Source organism: Schistocerca gregaria, chromosome X (genome assembly GCF_023897955.1).
Source record: "Schistocerca gregaria isolate iqSchGreg1 chromosome X, iqSchGreg1.2, whole genome shotgun sequence".
NCBI classification, from domain to species: Eukaryota; Metazoa; Arthropoda; class Insecta; order Orthoptera; family Acrididae; genus Schistocerca; species Schistocerca gregaria.
This window is the reverse complement of record NC_064931.1, coordinates 830,492,511-830,518,448: the sequence shown is the minus strand read 5'-3', so window position 1 is coordinate 830,518,448 and position 25,938 is coordinate 830,492,511. Positions and strand designations below refer to the sequence as shown.

General features: G+C 36.7%; 1 protein-coding gene across 2 annotated transcripts in view; it reads left to right on the top strand.

Annotated features, from left to right (window-relative positions):
* Positions 1 to 25,938, top strand: part of LOC126299334 (uncharacterized) — an 864,357-nt gene that overhangs the window by 798,425 nt on the left and 39,994 nt on the right. For both annotated transcript variants that reach the window (XM_049991164.1, XM_049991163.1), the window contains exons 31-32: positions 12,848 to 12,903; positions 13,976 to 14,052. In XM_049991164.1, the coding sequence (XP_049847121.1) occupies positions 12,848 to 12,903; positions 13,976 to 14,052 (133 nt within the window). The remainder of the gene's footprint in view (positions 1 to 12,847; positions 12,904 to 13,975; positions 14,053 to 25,938) is intronic.

The following is a 25,938-nucleotide window of genomic DNA, read 5'->3' as shown; positions in this document are numbered from 1 at the left end:
GTGTCATAAGAATAGATACAGTCTTTGAAGCATTTACTTTCTTGGGAATTTTGTAAAGTATTGAGATTTATATCCCCTAATTATACAACATTTATATGTTCTTGCTTGGACATTAATTTACATATACTGTATCAAGGGGATTAAGAAATAATTCAAAATTTCCATTTGGTGATCTATGCAATGCTAAGATAAAGTATACAACAGACAAGAATTTTAACGTAATTGCTACAATTTCACAGTGCAAATCAGTGGAATACTCTTTTACCCAAGCAATATATTCATAAGATTCTGCTAAGTTATTTGTTCTCAGGTAGATACCCACTCCTCCACCTTTATGGTTAGAATGACAGTAAAAATCAACCTTAATTTGAGGAAGAAATTTCTGAGAATGTACGTGCGAAGTACAGTGTTGTATTTTGTTGAAAAATGGACTTTGGGAAAACCGGAACAGAAGAGAATAGAAGCATTTGAGATGTGGTGCTACAGACAAAGGTTCAAAATTAGGTGGACAGATAAGGTAAGTAATGAGGAGGTTCTGCGCAGAATCAGAGAGGAAAGGAATATGTGGAAAATACTGGTAAGGAGAAGGGTCAGGATGATAGAACATCTGTTATGACATGAGGGAATGTTGTACTAGAGGGAGCTGTAGAGGGCAAAAACTGTATAGGAAGACAGAGATTGTAATACATCCAGCAAATAATTGAGGACGTAGGCTGCAAGTGCTACTCTGAGATAAAGAGATTAGCACAGAAGAGGAATTCGTAGAAGGCCGCATCAACTCAGTCAGGAGATTGATGACAAAAAAAAAGATATTTGTGTGTGAAATTCTTCTTGTCAGTATAAAATATGTGGCTAATTGTCGGTGAATTGGTTACTATGGTAGTGAACTTAATTTTTAAAAAAGTAACCAAATTTATAAGAGTGATGAATTTTCCAGTTCTCCAGAGTCAACTTGGAATGTAATTTCCTGCTTCATTATAAATTACATCTTGGTGTAGTGAGCTCAACCTTACAGAAAATTCACTTTATGTAGATTCATGATGCTGAGGATAATATCATGACAATAACTTTTCACACATTATCTTAATGTCAGTCCAAGTAGATCTGTAAAAAATTTCATGTGCAGCCCATCAGAAAATGGAAGAACGTTGTTATTGTCCAGTTCCTGAAATGCTGTGAACAGTCATTGCAGCACATGCAGCTACAATTCCCATCCTTCCTATGAGTCAGAGCAAGGCAGAAATGCAGTCAGCAGTTCTGGACTTGCTGTTTTGTACAGCCTTTACACTGATTGGAATTATTTGTGGTACTCATTTTCGTGGCACTCCAGTTTTTTCTCTATCAAAGCTATCTGCTCCTTGTTGCACAGTTTTTGTGTTGCCGGTGGAATTTAAGCAGGTCAGCATCAAAGGTACACAAGTTTTGTAGAATGTGTTCTTGTTGGCTTGTGTGCCTATTTCTAATACGGAGTTGTTAAATCACAGTTTATACACACACATATTACAGCCACAAAAGTCAGAGATATTGACAATTACAAATTGTCATTGTTGGCAGAGAATAATTGAGCCTAAAATTGTGTTGACACTCAAGTGTCCAGTGACACAGCACATGGTTGTCATAAAAGAAAACCAAATTTGTCCCAGAAAGTGAATCATACAAGTTCAGGGAATAAATAAGCAGAGTTGTTTGGTTTCAGATAGTGAGGCAATTCTTAGGCAACTGTGAGGTCACTGAGGTACAGATGAAGTGTTGGCTTTTGGCTGTGTCAGTGACCGTGAGCTACAGTGCTGACCACAAAGTTGGCCAACCTTAACGGAACCATGGACTCATCTCCACGTCACACACCATCTGTAGAATTCTCAACTCCATGCTTTCTGGCAGGCTGTTGAACTCACTGTTAGGACAGGATGTTAGAACCCTATGAAAATTTGTACCTCTAATACAGGTTTCTTGTTTTTCAAGAGCAGTTTCATTTAGTGTTAGTCTAGCTAAACATACACCCAACACTAATTCTAATTTTCACTTTTTTTTTCTCCCAATTCTTGAAAACATGCACACAGAGGTTCACCCAACATGGAAATAGCGTCATTATAAGGAAGGGTGTTAACATGCTATATTTCTAAATAATTTTTAGACTTACTGTATTTACTGATTCTTGATAGTGCCAAAATCTAGAGCAACTGGTAGTGTGTTCAGTGTCACAAAAATATGAGCATAGGGCAAATCAGGCCGCAATACACCATGCAGTCAGCAGCTCAAATGCTAGATATCCTGAACAGGTACAAAGCAAGTCTACAACAAGCAGAGAGTTAATGGTAAACAAGAGCACCATAAGTCCATAAGTTTTTAGGACGTTATCAAAACCAGTCATAACAACATTTTTCCTAGTTTTACTGTCACAACCAAAGATTCACCTTCAGTTGTCAAACACACAAGTATTCATTCAAGAGGAAATGAGGCAAAAGGAAATGGAGTCACTGTTAGTATAACCCACTAAATTGTGGCATCCAGTTATTTTTCACTAAATAGGAATGTGTTCTCACAGGACATTCTTTCATCCACTGTGTAAATGCGTTCTATGTGTGATGTCTATATTTTGATCTATATTTTGATGGTGTATGCCTGTGTCTGATATATTGTGTTGATGTTATAACTCTATAATTTTAATAGTATCAAGTCAGCACAGGAGTTATGCAATGTTTTGTGTGCAGCTTTGTAGCTGTAAGAAATACTTTCTTTTAATGATTTAATGATTTTGATATCATCTTCAGTGGTCCCATCACTGAAACTGCTGGGTATTAGTGTTACATATAGTGTCCACTTTAGTAAATTTTCTTTATAGTCCCTTACACTTTCTGAAGGAATAAGTCATAAAGTGTAGTGACCAGTGCATGTGGTTTATCATAATGTGTCTGCTTGCTATTTTCTGTTTAGTCATATGCATGTGTTTTTGGTTTATTGTGGGTGCTTTACATTGTTTTGTTCATGAAGTGAGATTTTTTTCATACTTGGCAGAATGGATGATATTGCAGTACTGCTTTTAATGTAGCCTCTGTTTCTGGTTACAGACAATTTTCTGAATTGGCTGAAACTTATTTATCTTGACACATGATGCTTAGAGCTAAGATGTAAGCAAACACTTGTTACTCTCCCCCATTTTCTGTTGGCATTTATACTATATTTAGAGTACGAACATATTTAAGAAGGTACCACATATCTCATCTACAAAATGTTCTTTGTAGTTCTCCTCCCGTGAGTGCAGTGTTGGATACAGAGAAACATCAAGAAGGGGTAGATAAAGATATCTCAAGCAACCTTTACTTTTATGATAATAAAAAATAATCAAGTCACACACAAAGTTTAAGAAAGTTTTATTTAAACTGATATACACATATACAAGACAATGCCATCTTACACTATAAAAAAGTTACAATTGTGGTTCTCTTATGATGAGTTCTATGCACCCTTCAGTCTCCATATTTCTGCTTCTGAATGTAAAGTAGCTTCCTATTCAGCGAATAGTCCGTATTTATAATGCTATGTATCAAAGGTTCTCTATACAAGAAAAACAGTAGAATATTCACAACTTTTATTGAACAAATTCCAGACAGAATAATGTATCAAGATCACAAGAATGGCCGTGACTTTTCTCGTAGGTATGTGTTAGCTAACTATGTGCCTGACAGAAGCATATAAAATAGAATGACATGAATGTGCGTTCTGCATAGGAGAGTACAACTACTCGATAACTTAATTCAGTTGCGTCAATTGATGAAAGAAATGAATGAATAGTATGTGGGCTGACTGGCAGGGGTGGTGTGGGTGGCAATGCGGGTGGACCTGCAAGGGGGGGCCACACATTCACCATGCCCTGCGCTCCCCCCCTTATGTTTCCGACACTGCCTGAGTGTATATCATGCAAATTCTTGCAAATATTGTGACTGAACTACTATGTATAATTATTTCCTCCAGAACGTATCTTTCAATAGCTAAACTCAGCTGGTATGTTTTGTTGTTGTCATTTGATCATCACAATCAGACAAACAGTTTATTGCATATTATAATGTGCTTAAAACAGTTGGATGTAAAAACAAGTTTGCTGTGAGTGCTGCACTATGTGACTATACTCATCTACTGTAGATATTATTATTTTTGTGAAAAACCCTAACCTAGGTATCAGTTGCAGTATGTAGGTTTTGTCAGCATTATCTCTGCCAAAGTAACACCAATTAATGAATAGTGGAGAAGATTTTGTTCGATGTATCATAATTGTTTTTTATAGCTTGTGGTTAGTCATTTGTCATAAACATCTGAAAGGGAACAAGACTGTACTATGGCACTTTGTCTCTCTCTATCTGGCTGCTTAAACGATTTTCTACATGACATATTACAGTGGCCACTGTATACATTTATCTTATACTTCTATTCCATGTGTGTAAGTGTAGATTGTTGAAAAGCATCAGTCTGTGGGGCAATAATGAGTGAGAATATACAAAGAAGCAACTGAAATTGTGACTTTTCTTCCATTTAGTAGCAACAATAACCAGAAAGTATAAAAACATTGAACATAGGCATTTAAGATTGTCCATGCTGTGCCAGCTCTAGTACATATTGTCAATCAAGATGATGCAGTAGTTAGCACTCTAGACTCATGTTCAGTAGGAGTGGGGTTCAAATTCCTGTCTGATTAGCCAGATTTAAGATTTCTTGAACTCATTAAGGTGAGTGGGATGATTCTGTCAGAAAGAGTACAGCCTACTTCCTCCCCATCCTTGTCTTACCCAAGCTTGTACCCCATCTGTAATCATCTTGTCATCAGTGGGATTTTAAAGTCAAATATTTCTCCCTTTTCTTCAAATAAATAAAATACTAACGTGATGTACAGAGTTGATCTATGACATACTGTCTAAATTAACTGACAGTATATTTGTAGAGCATTACATAAAATTGTTTTATCAGATTTTTTCATCACCCCCAGTCTACCATTAATGTGTTACTACTAGGGGATTTTGGTGTAAAGCGTACATTACCAGGTAAAAGAAATTTTTGGTGGGTGTGGGTTGCGGTGGGAAGGGGGGGGGGGGGGGGGGGAGGGACGAGGAGACATTTAAAGGTAACTTTGTAATTTTTTTCTTGAATAACTCGAATATTGCATAAAGACAATTAAACTACATGACATTAAATTTTCTACAAAAAAGGTCCTATTCATATTTTTCTCTAGCACTAAAAGATTGATTGTGACTTGTGGCTGTTGTACAGACATAACTAAATAGTATTTTAATGACATAAAATTAATCTTTACTGTGAAATGAAGTGGATTAAGAATGAATATTAAATGTTTGCACCACATCTATGTGCAGTAGAGCTGTAGACATGAGGGGGAGTGAGTCACCAGTTTGTGGTCAGGCACTGTCCTCCTTCATAGGTCTGCTGACTGAAGAGTGAGCAGATGAGTCCCCACTCTTATCTACCCCTTCACACCACAAGAAACAACTACAGTGTGTTTCAGAAAGTTATACAAGTTATACCAACCCTTGACAGTGCGCCTTATGAATTTCTGGAAACACAATGCTACAAACATGGCCGGAGGTACTTATTTTCCACGAAGTGACGGGAATGGCTCATTGTCTGTGTAGCACCATATGCACAGGACACATCTCTGTTATTGCAGAGTCCCCATTTTAACATGGTGGTTTCAGTTCGGCCAATTCCAACATGAAGACGATTAAATGACCTCCATGATGGCCACAGTACATTCTCTCCTGAAGGTGGCTCCTCTTTTCGCGTTATCCAACCATGTTAAGCTCTGTCCTGCAAGCCAGCATGGAAATATCTCTTCTGTCATTACCTTCACTAAGGGACAGTACTTCCAATAACTGCTGTGAGCAACAGGTGAGTGGCTGTGAAGAGAGTATCTGTCATTGGTATTGACTTTGCTCTTCTCGGAAATGGCTGTTACTGTGCGTCTGATGTCAGATGGTGCTGTAGCGGTAAGAATTTGGATCTTTTCGATTGGAATTGGTGTTGAGCATCTTGTCACCTGGTGGCAAGTTTGATGGAGAGCAATATCAAGCTGTCTAGCACTGGAAGATTCATACCTCACAGGGGAAGCATGTTCTCCTGACAAGTAGCACAATCTTAGAGCCAACATCTGAAGCATATGTGAGCTTGCTCCTCAACTTGTGCATTTTGCATTTTCCTATGATATAGTTTCTCGCTGTGATCTTCATTTTGACACTGCCACATTGCACCGTAAATTTCAGACTCCTATTAAGAATAACCCTGAGGTATTTAGTGGTAGAGTTAGAACTTCCCAGCCGTAAGACTTCAAATTGTAATTGGCACATTTGTTGTGGAGGGGAAAGCAACGACTGCAGTTTCGCCAGGATTTGGCTTCAGGCTGTGGGCTTTGTAATACTCTCCCAGGTTGTGAAGAGCAGAGGAAAGTTGTCTTTTTATGGCTTCAAATGCCTTGTATTGGGTCAAGAGAGCCAGGTCATTGACATAAATAAATGTGGTGCAAGCCTCATTACATACTTTGCGATTTGTGTAAAAGTTAAATAGTATGGGTGTGAGGGTGCTTCCTTTCGAAAGACCACTTTTTTTGTTTGCTGACACTAACTTTTCGTCTTATGAAAGCTAACATACAACTTCTGTTGCTGACTAGCTCTGGAATGATCTTCATAAATCTGTAATCTTTTGTAGCTCTGTACACCTTTGGGAGAGGTCTCCTGATGTTTACTGCACTGTAGGCCACATTCAGCCCAACAAAGACAACACCAGTTAAGAGGACTGTTTTGGAGCCACCCTTCATCTGCTGGATAAGATACAAAACCTGCACTGTGCAAGACTGTCCATGTCAGAAGCTGGCTTGTCCTCTAATGAACTTACATTCAATGAGTGGAGTGAAGTGGGCCAAAAGAATTCATTAAAATAGCTTGAATGAGTGGTAGAAAACTTTTTGGGTCTGGTAATTTTCCAGGCTTAATCAGAGCAATAAAATGAGCTTGTCTCTGGGGATTCAGAATTTTGAACATTTGCATGCAGTTGTTAAACATTTGGAGCAGCCAATCAGGACCTCTTTTCTGAAGATGTATTAGCAACTCTCGGTCATGAAAAAAGATTCACCCACCATTCCCTACTAACAGTGCTATTGGGCTGGCCAAACCTCTTGCCATGATGGCAACCTAACATTTACTACCAGGTTAATAAGTGGAAATGTTAACAAATTTCTCTTTTTCAGAAACACTTTCCTTGCCATTGCCACTCTACGTTTTATATCCTCTCTACTTGACCATCATCAGTTATTTTGCTCCCCAAATAACAAAACTCATTTACTACTTTAAGTGTCTCATTTCCTAATCTAAGTCCTGCAGCATCACCAGACTTCATTTGACTACATTCCGTTAATCTTGTTTTGCTTTTGTTGATGTTCATCTTATATCCTTCTTTCAAGACACTGTCCATTCTGTTCAACTGCTCTTCCAAGTCCTTTGGTGTCTCTGACAGAATTACAATGTCATCGGCGAACCTCAAACATTTTATTTCTTCTCCATTGATTATAATACCTAATCTGAATTTTTCTTTTGTTTACTTTACTGCTTGCTCAATATACAGATTGAATAAGATTGGGGAGAGGCTACAACCCTGTCTCACCCCCTTCCAAATCACTGCTTCCCTTTTGTGCCCCTCGACTCTTATAAGTGCCATCTGGTTTCTGTACAAATTGTAAATAGCCTTTCGCTCCCTGTATTTTACCCCTGCCCACCTTTAGAATTTGAAAGAGAGTATTCCAGTCAACATTGTCAAAAGGTTTCTCTAGGTCTACAAATGCTATAAACGTAGGTTTGCCTTTCCTTAATGTTTCTTCTAAGATAAATCGTAAGGTCAGTATTGCCTCACGTGTTCCAACATTTCTATGGAATCCAAACTGATCTTCCCTAAGATTGGCTTCTACCAGTTTTCCCATTCGTCTGTATAAATTCGCATTAGTATTTTGCAGCTGTGACTTATTAAATTGATAGTTCACTTATTTTCACATCTGTCAACACCTGCTTGCTTTGGGATTGGAATTATCATATCCTTCTTGAAATCTGAGGGTATTTTGCCTGTCTCATACATCTTGCTCATCAGATGGTAGAGTTTTGTCAGGACTGGCTCTCCCACGGCTGACAGTAGTTCTAATGGAATGTTGTCTACTCCAGGGGCCTTGTTTCGACTCAGGTCTTTCAGTGCTTTGTCAAACTCTTCACACAGTATCATATCTCCCATTTCATCTTCATCTACATTCTCTTCCATTTTCATAATATTGTCTTTAAAAGCATATAGATATATCTATGTGTCTTTAAAAGCATATAGGTTGTAAATTACAATCATAATAAAGTCATATTGGATATTTAAAATGTACCTCATGCAAATACACCTCAGTACACGTCCATCTCTTGTACAATACATTATGTCAAGTTGTGACACATCATTCCATTGAACATGGAGAAAATGAGGCATCATCATGTCAATTATAAAACAAGATTTACATAAAATATCACACATATTGCACCACGTGCATAAGCTCATGTTAACACAACAGATGAAAGCAGACTGAGGGTTACAAGACAAAGCAGAGATGCTATGAACTACCAGCAGGTGGCACTGTAGAAATAAACATACAGAAATACAATCCTAAATTATAAAGCATAAAGAAGAAGCTACATCTATGGAGTTGGCAAAAGGATGCAGTATGTACATTTTAGTCTGTAATTATTAGACACAAGTAATTCAAACTATAGTATACTGGAATAACAAAATTACTCAAAAAATTACATTTCTTATAAAATTAAAAAATAACTTCTTGTATATCAGTTGTACTAGCTACTGCCTATACAGTCAAAACATTATAAGGCAAGTACAGGGAGTGGAAAATATATTGCCATTGACTAAGGTTACAGAAGATCACTTGAAGCATAAATGATAAAGAGTACAGGCAAAGCGCATGAATACCTGTCATAATGTATGTAGGTAGTGAGGGTGACAACTCAAATATTGCATTCTTAAAATACTACATACAAATCACATGTAAATGGAGAGGGGAAAAAAGTCTACTCACCAAGCGGTGGCATGAGAAAACACACACACACACACACACACACACACACACACACACACACACACACACAAAGTTAAAGGAAATTTGCAAACTTTTGTAACCTGTGGCTCCTTGTTCTGGCATAAGTGTATACAAATAATTTGCAATATAGTGAAGTAAGTACAACATCAAAGTAACTGTGATAACATTCTGTACCGATGCTAAACACCATACAAGGCCATGGAAGCTCGAGGTCTGAGTGCCATTAGCACAGGGATGGACACCATTGTTCATTTGATTTAGTACCAGGAAAGAGGAATATATAATATGTAAGCAAAGTATATAGTATGACACAAAATGTTGGTGCTAATGTAACATAGTGCTCAAAGTCTAAGTTAAGGAATTTTTTTGTAGTTAAAATTCATATAATATTAGAAAAGAATGTGTTGTATATTAATTGTATTATGTATTGCCTACATAGTCATGATAGTTATAATGCAATTGATACACAATACATTCTTTTAAAATTTTATAAGAATTTTAATTTAAAAAAAAGTCCTTAACCTTGACTTTGAGCACCATGTTATGTCAGCACTGACACCTTGTGTCACAATATATATTTTCCTGCATATTATGTTTTCCCCTTTCTGGTATTATGACAACTGAACATTGTAGTGCTGTACATGTTATCAGTATACTTCACATTACTGGTGCCCTGCCTCGTGCTAATGGCGACTAGACCTTGATGTTGTACGGTATTTCAAAATGACAGCATAGAATGTAATCACAGTTAGTTTGATATTATACTTATATCACTACATTGTAAATTATTTGTATACACTTAGTCATTACTTAATATCTGGTGTTATACGAAATGCTTATTACACCAAGACTTTGAGCACCATGTTACATTAGCACCTAGAGCGTATGATGGTCCATAATATTGTGATTTGTATATGATATTTTAAGAATGCAATATTTTAGTGGTTCTCCTTTGTTATCTGCATACATTATGTCATGCACTTCGTGCATTGTTTCGGTATTCTTATCACTTCAAATGATCTTCTGTGAGCTTATTCATTGGTGATATATTTTCCACCTTAAACTTGCCTTATGACTATTGTGACTATATAGGGAATAATTAGTACAACTGGCATACAATACATTTTTTTAATAATTTTATAATAATTTTAAATTTAAAGAAACTTTAAATAAAAAGAAAATTTAAAAAAGGAATTTTGTTATTCCAGTATACCTCGATATTATGTCAATCAGACACTGTATAGCTGTAAATGTTATTGATATACTTCATACTACTGAAATCCTTCCTTGTGCTAATGGCTCTATATAAACAATTCACACCTAGAGCTCAAGCTACCATGCACTGTTATGGTTGTTGCTGTAACATCTGTATTAAATTAATCACAGTTACTTTTATATTGTGCTTATAGCAATATATTTCAAATTATTTGTCTATAATTATTCAGTACTTAATTCTGGTCTTATACTAGAGGCTTATTACACCAAGACTTTGAGCACCTAGACGTTGTGTTGTACTGGTGCAGGTCTATAATACTGTAGTTTATGTATGGTATTTTGAGAATGCGGTATTTGAGTTTTCCCACTTGATACCTACATGTATTATGAAATGTCCTTTGCGCATTGTGTCTAAATCACCTAGATTTAGAACAGTCATTGGTAAGCTTAGTTGATGGTGATATATTTTCCTCATTGTACTTGCCTCATAATTATTTGACTATATAGGCTGTAGGTAGTGAATGGTAAGGGATTCAATATTTTGCAATAAATGTGCAACTGACGTCTTTCACAGTGAGGCAGTGTTTCAATTAGTGATAAACAAAACTGGTCAATATTGTCACAAATTCCAAATTATTGAGAATTTACTGTGTTTTTGGCCACAAGAAACATATTTTAAATTATCTCCTGCTCCTGTGCTAATGACTTCCACAGAATATTGCTGATGAATGCATGACAAGGTTTTTTCAAAATGGTTTAGTAGACAGCATATTTCATGGTGAAATGAATCAATGCTGTTCTGTAATGAGGTACAGATGTATTGCTACTGAGATGTTCACTTACAAACCAACTGTCTGCCTTAGTTTTGTCGAACTTGTGTTCAATCCTAGATTCATTTTGCGTGTGCATGTGTGTGTGTGTGTGTGTGTGTGTGTGTGTGTGTGTGTGTGTGTGTGTTTTAGGGAATTAGCCTGACTATAGGGGCAATTAAGGTGCAGGCAGGACTGTTGAGTATTGGACATACCCCACTGTATGCTAGTTATGAGGGATCTCTGACCTTACTTTCTTGACCAGGCTACTCTTTCATCCTTCTTTTACTCTGTTAAAATCAATTTGCTCCTTTCTGCCACACCAAATTTTCTATTCTGGGTGTCATGCTTTGTTGAATACTGGATGGTCTTGACTGTAATGGATCAGGGGTGGAACAGCTGTGGGAGGATGTTTTGTGATGATGATAATAATAATAATAATTATTATTATTATAAATGGTTTATTTGCCCATAATAACTTATACAGCCACAGACATAGTTTGTTTATAAACATATAAACATTAATAAGGGTTTAGAAATAAAGATAAATTATACACAACAACATTAAAATCCTTGATGGAGTACAAGCATTTATCAATTAACAGTTGCTTTAATTTTGTCTTAAATATGTTTCCATTTAACAGTTTTATATTATGTGGCAGTCTGTTATAAAAGTGTCTTCCAGCAGAAAATGGGCTATGCCCTGTTGCTCTTTTATTACTAAATTTTATATGGTAATCCTCTCTTTTTCTTGTATTATAATTTCAGTATTGATTAAACTGCACTCCACATTTTCTTTTACAACTATAGTCCGCATCATTTATGACGGCGGCCGAGTTTTGGTTTGTTCTGTGTATGTAACGTCACAAAACACAGTCAGCCAATGAAGAGAGAACGACGTTGACAGAGGTTGATTGCAGTGCAGAGCACAGATGAGTGTCTTCAGTTTTAGAAACATTCAGTCATAAATAAAGTAATTGAACAAAAGCAATGTCTTGATAGCAGACTTTCTTTTATAGAAAGTTCGAAAAAAGCATTCTTTATACCAGTTGCTTCATATTCTATTAATTAATTAAACCAGACAAGCAATAAGCCTCCTAATTCAGGCAACAGCAAGGAAAGGTGTTTGTATCATTCTCATGAACCGCTTTTTTCCAATAAAGAATGGTGAAAATTGTTTATTTCCTATTGTACTTCGACGAAACTCATCAGGAATATAGTGCATGAAAATGTCTGTCCACAAGCTGTTGACTCATTGTTTAACCTGTAGGTAATCTTCTGATAGAAAGAAAGTGACCTAAAGTGATGGACAGCAAACTGCAGTCATTGAAACCAACTGTCCAATCTTGGTGCACCTCTTTCCATTCAGAAAGATGGGACAAAATGTGACTGATCAATCTTCCTACAGGACATTGACCTTTGACCCATGGTTTTCTAATCTTTTGAGAGGATGCACATTTTAATGTTGCCTGTAATATGTCTATTTCAGTTTTATGTCATGGGTGTTCTGTATTCTGGCTAAAGGGCAGTGTCAAATGACTCTGTCCTTCATTCTCCACATTTTTATCTATTAAGGATTAATTATCGTGATTCCATTTCATATTACATCTTTATAAGTATGTCATTGTTATATGCCTTTTTGTTATTTAAATGCTAAAGCATCATTAAAAGATAATTAATTAATATTTGATGTCACCAGGGCAACATGGGGACATGTCGAACCAGATTCCAGGAAGCATGCCAAGAAAGCAAGAGGTATGTTATTACTTGTGTACATGATGGTGATTTCAAGTTAAGTTAATAAGCAGTTGATCCCAAAACTTTCATAAGAATGTGTTTCTACTGTTGCACATCATTGAGAATTATCTGTTGGAAAATTAATGTGGTAGTACACATTATTTATATATTTACATACTTACATACTTAATTACTTTCATACTTCCTTCTGTACATCTGATTATAGTTGCTACAGACAATCAGTTGAAAATGGGTCAGTGGGATGAAGTGTTGTTGAAGATTATTTTTGAAATAATAATTCTTCATTAGTTGTGAGACTTTTTTTTAAGTTTCTGGTTTGCTAAAAGAACTCAACTTTTAGAGTGGTATGCCTCACATTAGTGAATCCCTTACTTCACATTTTCAGAAATGTGGCTGTCACATTGTGAAGTATTCCTCAGCCACAATCTTTGATTGCAACCCACATTTCATTAGTTTTAGAATGTGTAGGGAGATCTAACTATGAGTAAAGATAATACCATACAACAACATTATAATACACATTGATTTGAACTTTATTACTGTATGAGTTTTGTGTGTTTCATGTTCCTAGGAAAGATATTCTTGGTTATTATTTTGTAAAGAATGAGGAAGAGACAAGTGTGTGATTTCATTTTTCTTAGAATTCTAGAGCCTTCTGTGCAAAGGGGAAAGAAATTCTTGTATTTTAGGTTTGCACATGTTGCAACACATAAAGATGCTACTATTAAACTTTAAACTTTCAGCAACACATTTTGCTGTCTGGCATATTTTTATTTGTTTACTCCCAGTATTACATGTGCATCTGTACTTCACATGCCAACATTTGATGTGTTGGGGAGGGTAATCCTGGTACCATCCTCATTTTTAGCTCTTTTCTTGTTCCAGTTACAAATAATATCAGAAGAACAAATATCGGTAAGCCTCCATATGAGTTTGAATTTCTATGTTTTGCCTTATTAGTGACTACATTGATTTTCATAAATACATGTTGAATTTAGTACGTAATAGCTATTGATTTTGCTTGTTGCTGATGGATTCAATAAAAAGTGGGAAATGCTATTTTTTGTAGGGTTATCTCCTGGCAGCTCCAAGAAGAAAGAGAGACGTGATCGGCATCCACAGCATTACCAACAGGAAAATGAAGAAGTAAGCAAGACTTATAATACAATAACATATAATATAAAACCAAAGCAGGCTATAATTAATAAATAGTATGATATGTGCAACCATGCCTAATTTGTACATAAACTCTTTTACATCCTCTTTAGTGTATTCTTTCTATTGCTTCATAAGTTGTTTTGATATAAGTGGTTTGTTTATAATTCATGTAGCTGTATATACATGGCTGCTTTGTTTTTATATTTCCTTACCTTGTCTCCCTAAGGAAGGAACAAACAGTTCTAAAAGCTGTGAATAGTTTTCTGTTCTTCTAAATGTGTATATTAGCGATAATGAATTTTCTCTTCTGATGGTAAGCTCTGGGCAGCCATTTCATTTTCATGAGTACTTGATGTCACAAGTTATTTCATACTGGTGTCATTTACATTCTTTTTCAGTCCCATTACAGTCAGGTTACAACAATTTATCTGTTACTTCTAGACTTGCCCCAATTTGTATCTGATGATGTCATTGTGTTAATTCACTGAAGCTTACTACTGTGGATGCGGAACAGAATAACTATTACTGAAGACAGACAGTTGTAATTTTGCCAGTGGTTTTTACATATAGGAAGATGCCCTTATGTGTGTTAGTTCCCTCATTCATTTATTCTTTCTTTCATTACTGTATTACAGTGTAGTTTCTGGAAAATGGTGATAGACTATGATGGTTCCAGTTTTGAATTATATAATGACAATATTACATTTACAGTAATGGGCTTGTTACATGCTGAATTTTAACATAAATTTACTGTATTTTTCATATTAAATGTATTGTAATTCTTTACTTGTGCAATTACATAGCTAACATTTTATTTATTACTTTCATGCTAATTGATGTGCTGTTTTCTATGACTTCATTTTCCGATCCACAGTCAGGTGTCATTTTTGAGAAAAAGAGCAGTAGATTTTCATAGGTTGTATGTGTTTTACATTTAGTTTTGTCACCCTTCTGTTGTTTGTTCTATCAGTTGATTAAAGAATATCTTCACTACCAGTACTAATACTTAGGCTACTAATACTATATTCCTATTCAGTGGTGGCTCATAGCTAAAATAAATGGGGGTGTTTCTCCAGAAAATTATTTTTAACTTTCGGTTTATAATTGTGTGAAAAGAAATATGTATAAAAACTAGATTTACTCAGAAACTTGATAAAATCCTAGAAGAACAAAAAGAAAATAACATTAACCTAAATTGTTGTAGTCAAAGCTTGATCTATTCATTTCAAAATGAAATCCATTCTTCTTCTTTTAATTTGCATGACAAGATCAGTATTTTTCCCCTTGACCTTAAGATGACAGTGCCCATTGAAAGTGTATTTAGTCTTTCAGAATCCACTGGGCTTCTCAGAAAAAGTCTTTACTCTTTTCAGTGTTATATTATGGGTGGCAAATACAAAGAAGCATTGTGGAATCATAAGTGCAGTGGTAACAGCAGCATATTTATTCAGCAGAATTCATACAGTTGAAGCAGATAATTTCCCAGTGGTGTGCAATGACCCCAGGCAGTGTTGCTTATCCAGCTTAGTGCACAGCAGCAGGAGATGGTCACCAGTGAAGCAGCAGTGCAAGTACCTCAGTGGTCATATGGCTACGTCAGACCTGCAGACATCAGGTGCAGAGCAACAGCACTCTCATAAGCAGACCAGCCACACTGTTAGGCATGAATGCAGCAGCCAGCTAGAAGCTCTCAGTTTGTTCGGTGCAGGAGGCATTACAGCTTGGGTAGTGAACCAAAGACGCCTTGTAAGAGCCGAGAAGTCAGTTGATGCCCACCTGTACCAGGTCCCAGCTGGAAGGCAAAAGTTCAGACCCCAGTACAGTATTTCTAGGTGTGGCCCATAAGACTAGTGGCAGCTAGTTTTAGGTGAGACTGGATGACCCACATTGTGTCTACTGCTGACATGGTGACATGCCTGGTGTAAGTTGCAGTAGACAATAGATACTGCATGGCTGGAGTGACCATTATTTATACAGGCATGCCCTGGTGTTGTTATGAAAAAGCGCCACTTCTTTTCACATCTGGAGATCAGGCAGCAAAGGCCTGGTATGTGGTAAACCCACTCGTTATAGTGCCAGAGCCAAGGCTTTCACCATGCCAGCTCAGTGTTTTTGTGCTCCACACATCTGAACTGTATAGGCATCAAGCTACCCACAGTCTGAGAGGTCACTAGGAAGATGTTGGCATAACAGTTGAGAAGCAGCATTCTGCCTCAGATCTAGTCATGTTAACTGTCAAGAGGATTTTTATCAGTTTCATAACCTCACACAGAACATCATTAAGATTATTTTTGAAGATAAATTTCAGTAGCTCAATAAATTTGCAATATTCCTGAATATCAACCATACACTAGAATACTTTTAGTTCAGTTTAAAGCTTTTCAGTGTCAACCATGGGCTGCTTTTCAGTGGCCAGTACACTCTCTTTTGTATGATGTTAATTCTTAAAACTAATGAAGCATTTATTGTAGAAACATTTAGCCGGTACTATGTTTTAGCGAAATAATATCTGCCCATTACATCAACATAGGGTTTGTGCAAAAGATGGGAACACCACAAATGCAACACATTACCATGTCTCATACAGTGTAGGAAACTTGTTGACATTCAAAACATCTTCCAGTCACTTCAGAATGTGTAAATACAGGTCCTATATGGTTTTTAATGACAAGTTTGTGTAACTGTTCTCCAGGCAGATACTCATCACACACCCTTCTCTCCAAAGTAGATCATGGAAGCTCAATAATACTGAGATCTGGCAACTGTAATGGCCAGGGGAAATGTGACAATCAGTCCTGGGCGATACAATCTGTGTGGATGGGAACACTGTCATTTTGAAACACAATATCACCACTGGGGACCAAACTTGGGTCTGGTCACTCAAAATGGTTACATAATCCTTGACAGTAATGTGACCTTGCAGAATACCCATGGAGCCCATTGAATATCATGATATGGCTGTCCGAATCATCACAGAGCCCACACCATGTTTCACTCTTGGGACATAAACTTGGTTGGACATTACAGTGTAACAAGACTCATCCAACCAAATGACATTCTTCCACTGTTTAATAGTCCAGGTTTTACGGCTTTGCCATCATATTTTACTATTACGGTGTTTTCATCACTGATTTTGAAATTCCAACTTGCCCTACAAGTCTCAGCTTGTGGAGCTCCCTTCATGTTTTTTTAATGCTAACAGGGTTCACAAGTGTGACATTCAGTTCTGCAGTGAATTTTGCAGCTGTCATCATCTTATTTTTTGTCACAACCATCTTCAATGACTGCCCATCCTGACCACCCAACACACACTTTCATTCATGTTGTGACTTAGCAGCTGTTGTTCTTCCAGTTTTCCACAATGCCCCTCTCCATACCTGCGTCCAGTGATACCTGTGGGCTGGGGATGAAATTGGTGGCAGGTCGGTACCATTGGACCTTCATGGCCTGTTTGGGCAGAGTTTAATTTTCACTATGTGGTGTAGATATTCTGGCACAGTGCCTCTTGAAATACCAAAAATGTTTGCTATCTTGGTTATGTAAGCACCCACCATACAAGTAACAACAATTTTCACACATTCAAATCACTTAGCTCTAACATAATGCACTCAAAATTACACAGAACAGTGTTTTGACCACAACCGACACTTTAAACATGTTAAGGACTTTGTGGAGGTGCCATTCATGGTCAAATATAACAGTGCAGCCTGCAGGCTTGGCTAACATCATCATTTATGTTCAAGCATGCAATTCTCATAGTGTTTCCATATTTTTGTCCAACCTCTGAACAGTCACACTGTTCCTTAGCTACTGCCATCCATGGCTTTGAAGGATTCTCAAAGTACCTTGACTTTTGTAATTCAGAAATAGCTGTTTTGAAATTTGTTATATATTCAGTAATTGAGGCACCTAGTAACAAACTGGCCAAGTCACAAAATTTTGTAAATGAGCTAAAGTTATCAGTTTAATGCAGAAGTGTCTCACTGTCAACTGAAAAAAGAATATGCTTAAAAATCGGCCATGTCTTCATGTTACAGAGTGCTGAATTCCTGGTTGTGCAACAGAATGGGCCAAGTCTTACAGGCAGTGAATTCATAACCCGTCAGTCGAGGAACAAGCAACGAGCTTTGTGTCATAAGATTTTTGCCTGTAATTTTCTGTTGTTATATTATGCAACAATGTGACCATTTCAGTAGGCAAAACAAATCCTTCTTTTCTATATTCTTTGAAGTCATAATATTTCATTTGTTTGTTGGGTAAACCAATCTTTTGCACCAATTACTCTGTTCACGGTCTTCTTACTCTGATGAATATGAACAGATATTATCTGTTTTTCATTTGGGTGTGGCTTGTGAGTTGAATGATTGGAAATCACAGGCTGCTGATATATTGAAGCCTCCTTCTCAATGGCATTTTCCATTACCTGTGACCAAAATAATTATTAAGAAGAAAACAGAGAAGGCACAACATGAGGTATTTTACAGTAATGATATTGGGAAGTAAGAAAGTCTGTGTAAAAAATGAAAATGGCACCTCATATGGTCATCAAAGGCATTACTCATTCTGTCTCTAAAACAAAACATGTAAAAAATCTCCTGCAAGAAATATTTTGGTCCAATCTGGGAAGATCTTCTGTCATTGCAGTTTTATAAAAAGTCATCAGCAAGTGGAATAGCTTGCACTAGTTATGAGAGTTTCAGAAATGTCTCTGAAATTTGCATTAGTGGTTCATGTGAAATTCCTTGTATTGTAATCTAAATGAGAGCAAACTGAGGACAACAACATAACTCAGTAAGTGTGAAGAGGTCTGTCATAATAATGATTCTGTTAACATACTTGGTTATGTGCAGATTATTTTCTTTTTATTGTATTCAAGATCTAAGTGAACTACAAACTTTTAGTGAGAGAAATCCTGTTTCATATTCCCCTCAGTTTTGCGATAATCTCCCCGATATGTTATTATTCAACTTCAAAACTTTTTTTTATTGCTATAAACAAGAGTCATTACAATGTCACTTTATTTTCATGTAACTGCTGTTTTCACAAGATTTTGGGATATAAAAAGAATACATTTTTATAAAAAAGACAGGGATTATGTAAAATTGCAACAAATATGGCCAAGTCAAAACTTTCAAGTTAACCAAAAAATGGTTTACTTATGAAGCAGATTTCAAAAAATGTTTGTGGTCCTCATTGTGTTGTCTCTAGAGGATTTTCATGAGAAATATGCCTACAGTGTCCTGGCCAGTTTTGATGCTAGATGACTCAGATTTAAATGAAGTAATTTCTCAAGATTGCATTTGGTTGTAAATTATTTCAGTATGAGATATAATCTGAGGAATATGCCCTAACCATATCTTGAAATTATCATCATTCAGGTGTTTTAAAATTCTTGCTGCTTCTACAATGGTTTGACCTGCATTTGATGTTCACTGAATTTCAGTTAGACAGTTTTTTAAATGTTGCAAATTTTCATGAACACCCTTTTAAAATTAATATTTTATTAAATAAAATGTGTACAAGGATTTATTAGTTAACTAAAATTATCAACATTTGCATAATGAAATGGTGACAAAGCTCTTTGTTTACTCTCAGTGATGTGATATGTATTGCAATATCTTCTGTGTGTGGTGCACTGTCAACTATCAGTGGGGTTATGATATGCTTTGGATGAGTATACTTGGACTGCCACCCTCACGTACAGGTGGTACAGCTGGAAGGTGACTTCCTTCCATTCACTGTTTATCATTGCTGGGGAGTTGAGGAGTCCATGATGTGTATCTCTTGTTTTTTGCCTCATGTCTTCCAGTTGTCTGGTGCTTCCTGAAGTTGATATCTGGTTAGGAGCCACCATCAGGTCTTCAGTGAAGTAGGCTGTGTCTGCCAAGATGTAGGTTACTCTGTTATGAGTGTATGTTGAGACACATAGTATTCTTTTCAGGTATGCTGACTTGAGTTTCTTTATAGCCGTTCAATATTTCATTACGTATGGTGTCTTTGTATAAGCTGCATGCCATATGATGCATTCAACACAACCTTTCTGTTGAATAATCTCACCACTGTTCTTACAGGTAGTGGACTCAATAGTTGCCTTTGTTGCTCTTAGTACTCTGCTTCAGTGTACTTGGAAAATGTATGATCTGTCATTCACAGTGTAATTCCTAGCTTTTGTCTATTTCCAGATCTTGTTCCCAACATGTGAATTTGCCTTTGTTTGCCAGGCCTCTACCTTTCCTGGATTTCATTCATTTTATCTTATCTTTATTTATAACCAGGTCACTCTCTTGCAACAATTTTTCCTGATTGTTAGTGTCTTCTTGCAGGGACTCTCTTCTTTCTGATGACAGAACCATATCAACAGCATACAGCCACCTTCTCACTTCTTGTGACTGTATCCTTGAGATCATTGCATGGGTCTCCCTGCAGTACTACATTTGTTCACTGGATTCCTTGGGCCTGAATTAATCCATCTGAATTGTGACTCTGTTTTCTTGGGGGAGGATTGCTATGAACTTGAGGATCTGACTTTCTGCACCTAGGATTGCTTCTAATTTTTTCAATACTCTACTCCTGTTTATCCCATACAAAACTTATTTACACTTGACAAAGACTGCATTCACACATCCTTTAGGTTCAGACAGGGCTTCGACTATGAACTGCTTGGGTGGTTGACCTTCCAGGGATGAAGCTGTGCTGTTCCCAGGGTGTTGCAGTCATTGTGTTGTCATGGATCTTTTCAAGTTTGCAGTCCATATCTTGAGTGATGCATATTCAGAGGCAATCTGTCTACACTCTACGCGAATCTGGTGAGTTCTGTTATCCTTTTCCTTTGTACATAACTTTAACTGTTAATTCTCTCCATGTTTTAGGGATGTCCATGATTTCTAGGCACTTGTTGAATAGTGCTGTCCAGAGTTTCACAGCGTATAGCATTGTTCCTTTCATTAGCTCATACACATTATTGTTTGAACTGACTACATTTTTGGGTTTACTTCTTTCAGTTACTCATCAGACTTCAGCTTCTGTTGTTATTTTGTTTTCAGGTAAAGACTGTTTCCCTCAAGCTGATAATGTCAGCTCTGCTTCTGGAGTAGGTTTATGAAGTATTGTCATGAAGATGCTTGTTGGAGTCATCTTTGGCTTCCCTGGTTCCAGGGCTTTGTTTCTGCTTCCTGTAGTAATTCTTCTTTCATCAGAACATATTGTTGTTTCTTTTCTTTCAGCAGTGAGCTATATGTTGTTCTTGTAAGTAAATAGCTTCATCACAGATTTTCGTTGCTCATGTTTTTCTGTCTCAGCTTATTCAATTTTTCCAAGACTGCATCAGGGATTCAGTTAATCTCTGCAGTGCATCTTTAGTGTTGTGTCTTTCTATTGTGGTTACTATTTTTCCATCACTTATGTTCTATGCTGGTAGGTTGTGGGTGATTTTTCTTGGAGCCCACTGCTGTTCATTTTGTCTCTCTCTCTTTGTTGTTATGATCTGAAATTATGTCCTTACTGGGAGGTGTTTCCTTATATGCATGCTTGGAGAATCTGTGGTGGTTGTTAAGCTTTGGGGCATTATCTCATTTCCTCAGTAAAATATAAGATTCATGGCACTGGAAGCATTTTGTGAGGTGTAGGTTTTATTCTGTGCTCCAGTTGGTGTGGGTAAAGCCTTCCTCTTCTGTGAGCTCCATAAGGACATTTGTTTTGTTATTCGACCTGTCAATTCAGCACTTTGGTTCTCTTGCCGGTAGGTTGGGGTCTCTTGAGCCATTCTGGTCCAATGATTTCTACCACTTCATGTGCTGTACATTGGGGTCTTATATAAATTCCTATGATTTAGGGTTGTTCAACTGTATTATGATAGTCTTTTATCTCTGCATGCTTTCTTTGGCCTGAAGCTGGGTTTTAGTCACTCCTACTGATGGTCTCCCTTCCATCTCAGCTTTCGCCACTGCATTTGTGATATAGAAACTGTTTGTATTCCATGTTTCTTGGAGAAAGATTTTGCAGAAAATAGGAATATCACTGCTCAACATCATTTGCCTGGTAAAATACTGAGTATGGATTTTCAGCCTTTTACATTCCATAGCGGTTTCAACTTCATTATCTGTTTAACAGTTAGTTACAAAACAGGAAGGGACAGAAGATTACTCCTCTGGCCATAATTTCTGTCTCTCAGTTTTGTTTTGAGTGTCTTCACTGCCTGTCAGCTTTGAACATTTGTTTCTTCCTCTGGTGCTTAATTCCAGGCATTCTTGTGTATCTGTGATGTGCTGTTTCATGATGTCTGTTCGTTTGGACAGCCTGAAAATAGCCAATACAGTTTTGTTGCGGATTTCATCTTGCTGGCCTTTCCCCTCCTCCTACTTTTGATAACGGAGTGGACATTCTGCTGGCAGCTTGTACGTTTCCCCCTTGACTTTCTGGTTTGCATGTGTTTTTTTGGTAATCTGTGCCCATATGCTCCCAGATCTCTACCTCCATGTGATTTTTGTTTATTAGGGTTCTGGTAAGATTATAGGTTGTCTTTACCACACTTTGTGTTATTACCTTCCAGCTGAGTGGTGTTTTCAATTGATATTATGTCCTTTTGATACAATTAATTCCATCATGAATCACTGAGCTGTGTTCAGTTTTTGAACTGTTCTCACACTGAAAGTCTAGGTCTGACTGCCATTAGTTAAAACTGGGAATTCACACTAATTGAAAATTTTCATCTATTTAGTCACTGTATTAAGCTGCTCTAGACACCAGAAGTCTTTGCCTGTGTTTTGTTATGTTGCTTTGCAGGCCTACTTCAGAACTTGCTCTGTTTAATTCTTCCATTCATTTTTGAAATTTATTTCTACTAATAGCTACCAAGAAAACTAAACTGAAGTGCCTGGGCATGGCAACAACACAGTTATATTTATGATCGAGAAACAGATGAGAGAGGTATTAATAGAGTACACTCGAGTATTCTTACCAGTGGAATGCTGTCATGCACATCAAGTCTGTATGCCAATTTCCTTCTTTGCACAATAATTATTCCTCAGACACTATCACCTTCCCATTTCTCATTCAGTGCAATATATAAAAATACACGTTTTGTCCAAACAAACCAATGGATGCTTTAATTTAAATGTTTTCATAAAAATCTAATGTAGAATGCCTTTTCTGAAAAAGTTTCAGCTTGTTTCCACAATTTGTTTATTCTGGCACTTTTTGAATCAAGATGTCATAGACAACAATTTTTCTCAGAGATCCTCTGCAACTCAAAGTCCACTTCTGCTTGACAAATGCTCTGAAGTTTTGACAGAGTTGGTATTTCCATGTAATATTCACAACATAGCTGAAATTGCTGCCTAATTACAGATTTAACTATATCAATGAGATATTTATTGTGTACAGTTTGCTTCTTCTTTAGGTTTGATACTTACCACTCTGCTCAGCATATTACCCTTCCGATAGGAATTTGCATTAATCAGCTTAATCCACTGTAACATTTTCCCTGCATTACATGTTATTCACTTTTTTCATCCTTCTCACCATTAATAAATGTAACGGCTGTAACAGCGAGACACCACGACTGTCCACAGAGGCGTTCCCATGCAGTCACTTTCTGTGCTCCACTGTGAGGTAATGACACACACTACTTTGAACTGGGATGTGGCTGTACTTAGGCAAGTGATCGAGTCATTTCCCACTATGCCTAGGACAATGACTCTCTTTGTCAAGTAATAGTAATGTAGCTTGAATTGATGCATAGTTCTCATAATCTATGCATCCCATGCAGAATGTGAATTCACACTCATTGCTCTGTTCTATAATTTTGTTTATATCTTGAGCAAGCCCTCATTCTATATCTACTTCTAAACACAATTTGTTCTTTTGCTTTATTAGAATTCAATTGTTTTTTCTGTGTGGTAGTTGTAAGTCTAGAGAATGTCTCATATGCTATGAAGGGGAGAATGACAGGCCTATTGTTTTTCAGGTTTGGTGTCTCTCTTATTTCATGTGAAGTAGAACAATTGAAACATTCGTATCAGATGAGATACTGACAGAAGTAAAGCTCTGAGAGTTGGTTGTGAGCTGTGCTTGGGTAGCTCAGTTGTTAGAGCACTTGTCCACAAAAGAGAAAGGTCAGAAGTTCTCGTCTCAGTTCGACACACAGTTTTAATCTGCCAGGAAGTTTCAGTTAGAGCATTGTTAAAATTTTGGGGAATTAACTTCCTCTGCAGGCATAGTGTAAAGTTATTTTCCAGGTTCCTTTTGTATTGTTTTTTCTTGTGGGTTTAATTATTACTATTGAAATACCATTTTCTGTTGGCATTTTTCCTCCCTTTGTACATAGAATATATTGCATGCTACATTGGGCAAAGCTTCTTGTATGTCATTATTTTCGTCATTACTATCTTTTTTCAAATCTATGTCTTGAACTAATCCAGTGTCTATAGAAATCTTTGAATGTTTGTAAAATTTTTATTCCTGATACTAGTTACTGTGTAATCTGCAATGTTAATTGTTAAAACGAGATGTATATGCAAGATAAGGGTGTGATTGACCAGTATTGTTTGCATTTTTTCTCTCAAATATTTTTTGTTGTATCTTCTTACTTCCCGTCAAAGATTTTTTTCAAATTGTTTTGCTCTAACATGGCCTGTTATCATTTGCTTGGTATTCTCAGTTTCTCCTTAACTGTTGTTTTGTTCCATTTGAAAGTTCATTTTCTTTTGACTTCTCTAAAACTTGGGCCTGACAAGAATATTGCGGTGATTGGAAAGGTGATGGAAAGCCATTCTAGGTGTGGTTGGCAAAAGTTCCAACAGAATGGATTTAATTTCAGGGCATGATTTTAGGAAGTCATGTCCCTGTCAAAGTAGGTGATTAACACATTCCAGACCAGGATAATACTGAGTCACCAATGGCATCCTCTGAAGCTGTTTTGTGGTGGGATCAGTCAGTCTTTTCTTCTCATCCAATACAGTAAGTCTCCCCTCACCTGCAGTTCTGGGTGACTTTCCCAAAATCTTCCACTTTTTCTAGACCTCTCCAGTTCTTTTCCTTCACCCTTCTTGCTTCCCCTACAACCCTTCTGCCTGGAGAAGGAGTGACTGCCTCCAAAAACTTGCCAATTACAACAGTCTTTTATTTGTGTGTTCTGCCATGACTTGGTGAGTAAACAAAATTTGTAACATCATAAATGCCAATGCCTGAGGTAAAGAGATAAATTTTCTAACAAAAACCATGAAAGAAGTAGAAAAGTTGTGAGATCTGCTGAAGCACACAGTATCTCTTTAAATAAAACATGGTTAAGTTACTATTAGAGGATTTCAGTATGCAACTCCAGAAAGACAACACAAGACACTGAGATATAATCTGGAAATAGGCTCCTCAGAAATACACCAGCAGGAATGCCCAGAGACTTGTTGAACTCTGTAGACAGCATTATCTCATCTCCAAACCCAAATAATTCAAAGGAGACCAAACAAACTTAAAACTTTGAAACGGCCTGACCAGATAAAAGGAAGATGACAAGTGGAGCAAACATAGATGGACACATCCTTTCACAGAAAAATCTATAATGTCAAGATCAAAATTAGTTTCCCACCTATAAAGAAGGAAAAACTGAAAACCAAAGAAGATGAGAGGAATTATGATCACACCATGTAATCAGAAATAATAGTTGTTGAGAAATTACACAAACCATAAAATTAATGGACAGTTTAAAAGAACTTTACCAATTATGAAACAAGTTAAAAATTTAATCTCCATAGACTCATGTTAAGTACTTGCCTGATAGACCTCAGAAAGAGACAAAATTCATAAAGAAAGTCACCAGGAGTGGCAATTTCAAAATTGCCTGAAAAATTTCACCCAAATTATTAGGTGAATCAAGAGAGA